Raw genomic sequence first — 6,729 nt, forward strand, 5'->3', positions numbered from 1 at the left:
TACGGTCTGAGTCAGCTGATCGAATGTATATAAATAGATGTATTAAAGCCAGTATGTTACAGCAGTTCAAGCATGTTATATATATATATATATAGGGTGTTTCAGGGTTAATTGGCCAAAATGAAAATATGAATTAAGGACCTAAAAAGCAAGAAAACAATTTCCTCTGAAGGTGTGTCCGCAAACGCTTTGTTTAGGAGATATTCACCCTAGAGATTTTCATTGTTATGAATTATTTAGTTTAGATGAAATGAATAAAACTTATTTATTTGTTCAAACTACTTTATTAATTAAAGGTAAACATTAAATGTTGTTCAAAGTGATTTCCTTTGAAATTCCATCTTTCTTCAACAGCAGCAGTGGCTGAATGGCACTGGATATGTTTTAATTTTTGACAAGATTCAATTATCCTTCTTCGTAAGGAATTTAGATCATTGACAGGCCTTGCATAGACTTTTTGTTTAATGTTACTCCAAACAAAAAAATTCAGTGGTGTCAGGTCTGAAGAGCACGCAGGCCAAGCCACTGGTCCTGCACGGCCAATCCATTGATTGGGATAATTAATATTTAACCATTGTCGTGGACCTCTTCTGTAATGTGCAGGACAAGCATCTAATTGAAGGCACATGTCCCTTCTCAGTTGCAGTGAAATATGTTCAACTAAATCATAGTAATCATTATTAAGAAACTCCAGAAATGTGTCCGCATTGAGTCAAGGCGGCAAGAAATACAGACCTATTAAAATATTGTCTATTATATCCAACCATACATTTCACTGAAACTGGTGCTGAAAATGATGCTTATGAATTGCATGGGGATTTTCCTGGGACCAGAAGTGATTATTTTTCTGATTGGAGATACCTCTTCCTGTGAAGAGAATGCTTCCTGAAAATTGTGGGTTAGGCTCATCTTGATTTAAGTACATATAAAAAATGTCTTCTTCCAAAATTCTTGTTGCATATCTTTTCAGGATATTTTAAGGTGCTGTTGCATGCCCAAATATTTGTATAATTTATTGGCTTGGTAAACAATTTTGTACCCGTTGATAATGATATGGGTGAAGTCCATCTACAATGAGAGTTATCCATATTGTAGTTGGCGTAATATTTAATTCTGCTCCAGCTCTTTGTACACTGCCAGATGGATTATCATCAAAATATTGTAATATGGTCGCACTCCTTTCCTCTTTTCGTAAAGGGGAACAAATACCATCAGCACGTGGTATTATAGCAAATGTATCAGTTTCTCTAAGATGTTGAATCATGGAGCTAAAGATAGACTTGCTTGGTAATCTTCTATTCTGAAATCGCCTGGTATATTCACGATGGGCAGCATTAGCATTACCATTGCAAAAACGAGACACAAACACCATATTGACATATTCACCATTAGTATAAATTGAAGGCATAATGATGAGTATTCTGCGAAACTTATAAATGTTATTGACAGTTCCCAATGCTAATTCCAAATAGTATTAATCCTTATGTTGCCAATAGTTTTTATACAGCTAGGGATATAAGGCCATGTTAGTATTCTATCTAAACCATCTCCTAAACAAAGCGTTTGCGGACATAGCTTCACTTTGAACAAAATTTAATATGAATCTTAATGTTTACCTTTAATTAATAAAGTAGTTAGAACAAATAAATAGGTTTTATTTATTTCATATAACGTAAATAATTCATAACAATGAAAATCTTTAGGTCTGAATATTTCCTAAACAAAGTGTTCATGGACATACCTTCAGAGGAAATTTTTTTCTTGTTTTGAGGTCTTTAGTTCATATTTTCAGATTGGCTACCTAACCCTGAAACATCCTATATATTTAGATATCTTGACTATAATTTATCAAAAAGAAATTATTTGAATTTTTCTTGAAATAAAAACTAAACAATTGCAATAATTAATGAAAATTAATGCATGTTTTGTAAATGTAATTAATCTTCAATTCAAAATTTTAATTTATTCTTTTTAATTATCATTCAATAAATACCCTTGCGTTTACCAGTAAAAAAAATTGGTTTTACTCATTGGAAATCCCATCACCATATGAATAAATAACTGAAAAAATAAATTCCAAAACCATAAGTGAGACCTGCTTATACATCTGAAGCCTCTTGATTGAAAGCTGTAATGTGTTGCTGTTTGTGGTATCATCATTATCTTGCTTTTCCATAGATCTTTGTAAGTTATATTCATCAGCTGTGTATTTTTCATAAACTGACTCAAACCAATGTAAAGAATTAAATTCATCACTTAAATGAAATACAGATAGAAGGTATGCAACACCTATATAAAGAAAAAATCATATTAAAAGTAAAATAGATGAAAATAAGTAAAGAAATAAAATTAGTAACAAACCTATTGCAAAACCATCATCAGTAAAGAGACCATATATTGAATATCTTTTACTCATTTTTTCTTTTGCTGCAATAATGTAGTGGACAAAATTGATAGTTAGAGGTGGTATTATCATCACGAAAAGTCTCAAATGATCATTTTCTGGTGTATGAAACACAGAATAAAACACTTCCACCAGAAGCTAGAAAAGTTCATAGAAAGTCTTAAATGTCAGTATACAACAAAATAAAGCAGAAACGTTTCAAAACAGTCTTATTTTATTTATAATACTAGTTTGAAATTACATTCTAAGTGCAGTTAAATTTTGGAAATAATTTATTTAACCTTTCTAAAAAAGTAAAAATCTGTTGCAGTGCATATTACACAATTATCACTCATTTCAAAATTAATATTTCTTTATTAATCTTGACAACGATAATCCTCCTGATAATATATTTCCATTCATAGATTAGTGAAACTAAAAAACTATTATAAGCAGATTTTAAAGCAATTGCCATAAGAGCCATGGAAACACGAAAATATGTATTTATTCATTTAGATTATTTATGTGTTTTTCATCATATACCTCATACAACTTTAAATGTTAGATATTCATTTTTCTCAAATATTTGAATTTTTGAAGGTATATTATACATCTATATTACTATGGTTATTTCCAGAAATTTGTTTCAACCTGGGAAGATATTTAATCACTACTAAATTCCTATTTTATCCTACAGTAGATTATCAAATTCCTTTTTAGTTTATGTTTGTCAATTTTATACTACCACTAATAATGAGAAGTGGTTAATTATTTAAAATAAACAAAATGAAAGTAGGAACTTTAAAGGAAGCTATTTTGAAAATTCGGCATTAAAGAACAGTCAAACTTTTTCAATGAGGACGCAATGTAGCTAATATTTAAGATCATTTAATTTTACATTAATATAAGAGCTTCAATAAAACTTGTCAAAGCTATTTTTGAGAAAATGGTAAAATTGATAATATAAGATGGCACTTGCGGTAAGTCAATTTAACGAAAAAATTGTAACATCCTGGGTAGACAGACACCTACATTATTATTGTTTCATAAATTTTTCGTTTTGCAGATGGGTCGTTGCGCACGCACTTCCCCACACACACAATGGCCTATTCTTATTGTCACGCCTTATGCCAAACGTTAGATGTCTTAGGGAAAGTCGCAGAAGGCTTCTTGCTACAGTTGTCTCCTCGATTATGTTATATGCAGCTCCCATTTGGAAAGATACGATCATTACCAAATCATACAGGAGACAGATGGTTTCCGTTTATCGCAGAATTTGCTTGAGGATGGTTTTTTACTTGCATTCGCTTTGCGGCTGAAAGAATTGGAAAGAGTGTATGGAGGACGCACCAGAAAATGTGGTGAGCCATATGCTGCTCTTAGACCAACAATGGAACGCAGTGAAGAGATTCACCACAGTGTGATGAATGACTCTCGTAAAAAAAAGAAAAAAAAAAACGAAAAACACACACACCACAACCATTTTACAAATCTTAAGTATTAGGACTTAGGGAACCTTAAAATGTGAATTTCCATTAAAAACTTGGAATCAACTCAAAAGATATAATTATTAATATTATTATTCTATGGGCAACAGACGGTATATTTCCCAATATTAGGATGTAATATTCACAGTATTAGGAAATATATCGTGCATTTCTTGACGTGTTTTTTTTGCAGGGTGGATTCGTCACTCCCACGCCTATTTTTTTGTGAGTGCCACCCATTGGCTAATGGGCCTTACAAATGACAGGGGGGAGGTTGTCAGTGAGTTTTTGCATTAATTTGTGCTTGAAAAAAGCCCGGGTGGGACAGGGGATTCGATCTGACAACCAGTGGATTGATAGACTGGCGCGTTACCACGCTGCTACCACTGTCCCCACAGTTGTCCTCAAGAAGTTGTGAGAGGAAGAGAGGGCTAGAAGACGTTACTAGCATGAAAACGTGAAAACCATGCGAATAGAACTTTCATTTCCCTCTATGAAGTAATGCCTAGCGGCGGTCCCGTGGAGAGGAATAAACAGGTGTAGGGGGGTAGTTTTAGTGGGTAAAAATCCCACACACGGACAGATACGGGCCTATCCATGTCTTTTGAAGATTTCCACCGACTCTCGTATAAAAAAGAAAGAAAAAAACCGAAAAACACACACACACCACAACCATTTTACAAACCTTAGTTATCAGGACTTAGGGAACCTTAAAATGTGAATTTTCATTAAAAACTTGGAATCAATTCACAAGATATAATTATTAATATTATTATTCTATGGGCAGTAGACCATGGAGATAAACTCTAGATATAAACTCATCCAAAATCTGGTATGAAACTTCATATAAACTAAAAAACTATTTAATCAAGGTTCATCTTTAAATCTGACATTCTTATCAGTGAATGATTTGAACCAAAATGCTATTATGTAATGTAGTTCCACTTTGAAATTCCATAACACAATTTTCTTCTGCCCCAATCTTATCACTCGAATGAGTACCAAAGAAAACCACTCTTTTCTATTTTCTATAATTACAAATTTGAGGCTTTAGAGCCTTCCAGTAAATACAAGTTATATATATGTATATATAGTTGACCGGAAAGATTTAAATATAAGAAGATGGTCAGGGTTGCGGTCAAAAAAAGAAGAACAAATACTTTATCCGCGTCCGTCGTAATTGTAAATGTCTTCTGAAAATGGAGGAATGCGAGCACAGGTTCCGTTTGCAATTGCTCCAAGCACCGCCGATTATTGTCCTCCATCACTGGTGTCATAATGAGTGTCCTTCCTTTCTTCAACTAGTTATTAAGAGGTACCAGGTACTCAGCCATCTCCGGCAAGAACCGCCGATAATAATTATAATTAAACTCCTTTCACATTTTGTGATAGAGCCTTCACTTTCTGAGCATCCAGTTTGACTCCCTCTTTTGAGATAGTATGTCTTAAAAAAATGATCTGCTTCTGACCTAATAGTGATTTTTCTTTTGATAATTTTAATCCAAATTGTCTGATTCTTTGAGCCAAATGATTTTAATTACGTTTTTATTTAATGTATCAACGTTAAATATTGTTCATTTGTTTTGTTGAACCATAAAGCAAGCTAACCAATTTTCATTGCCTATAATAAATATGTTATTCAAAACAAAGCCAATATGGCGGCGCATGTCCTCAAAAAATCTGTCGAATAGCGGCCATGTTGAGCAGATTCAAATATTTTGAAAACTATATTTAACTTCCCATCAAAATTGTTGTTACATTAAATTTAAGAAAAAATAGAAGTCAAGAAAAAGTGCTAAAGAATATGAATTCATAATGTAAATCATTTGCAAAAACCCAAAACTGTAGTGCTACAATCGATGTTTACATGGAACATCGAGACAGGTTTTGGTTTTTGGCATCATTCATTGCTTAGGCCTGAGATGGATGACATCGCCTAGAGGCAGGATATCTGGAAGATCACCTAGCTACTCTCACTGGTAGACATCTTGAAAAAAGAAGACATCGAAGAGTCACCCAAGAAGAATAAAACACTCTTAGTTTGGATTGGCTAGTGAGAGGATGTCCATCAGCTGGAAGAAGAGAGGTGACTAGAAGCCATGGTTTCTCTAACACATACATTTTCAGTTGGACATAGCATTATCGAAAAGAAGACATCAAGACTCATCAATCATCAAAGGAAGATTGTGTAATTGTTTAGTTTTGTTTCTAACTTGAATTTAATGCATTTGTATAATAGTTATTAATTTAATTAAGTGTTATTTGTAGAAAAGTGTCTGTTCTGATTGCCTAGAAGCCCGCCCTGAAATTAAGAGTCTATAATATTATATATAATTAAAAATAAATATTCTCATATTTATTTAATACTAGCTGACCCGGCAATGTTTCGCTATTGCTATATTTGAGGGTGTATATAGATTTAATGAATACAGTTTGTTACAAATTTATGTATTTAGTTAAATTAAACATACACATGTACTTTATTATTATGATTTGGTGAAATAAATTGATTTGATTTATTCGATGACATTCGTTCTTAGCATCTCATGAAAGAAACGTTGAAATAAATGGCATATCTTTTGGTACCAGCGGTATAAGCTGTAAATTTGAGGCTTATATATAATGAATATAATCGATATTTTCTTAAAGTTCATTATATTTTTTAGTTAAAATTAAACATTTTGAAATACTTTATTATTATGTTTTGGTAACATAAATTAACCAATACATACTATAAAGTTGCAATCATAATTTTTTTAAAAATATTAATAAGCTTCAACATTACTCAATGAATCTACACCATACTTTGCAGCGGTTTAAGTAAAGATAATAATAATAATTAACATTAAGATTTAGTAA

General features: G+C 32.2%; 1 protein-coding gene across 1 annotated transcript in view; it reads right to left on the reverse strand.

Annotated features, from left to right (window-relative positions):
- The window catches only part of LOC106690192 (WASH complex subunit 4), a 79,649-nt gene that overhangs the window by 15,318 nt on the left and 57,602 nt on the right, over positions 1-6,729 (reverse strand). Inside the window, exons 5-6 of the mRNA XM_067050260.1 lie at positions 2,362-2,542; positions 2,096-2,289 (exon numbers count right to left, since the gene is read on the reverse strand). Coding sequence (XP_066906361.1) covers positions 2,096-2,289; positions 2,362-2,542 — 375 coding nt within the window. The remainder of the gene's footprint in view (positions 1-2,095; positions 2,290-2,361; positions 2,543-6,729) is intronic.

The sequence above is a fragment of the Halyomorpha halys genome, unplaced genomic scaffold (assembly GCF_000696795.3).
Source record: "Halyomorpha halys isolate HHAL.00 unplaced genomic scaffold, Hhal_1.1 Scaffold1608.1, whole genome shotgun sequence".
NCBI classification, from domain to species: Eukaryota; Metazoa; Arthropoda; class Insecta; order Hemiptera; family Pentatomidae; genus Halyomorpha; species Halyomorpha halys.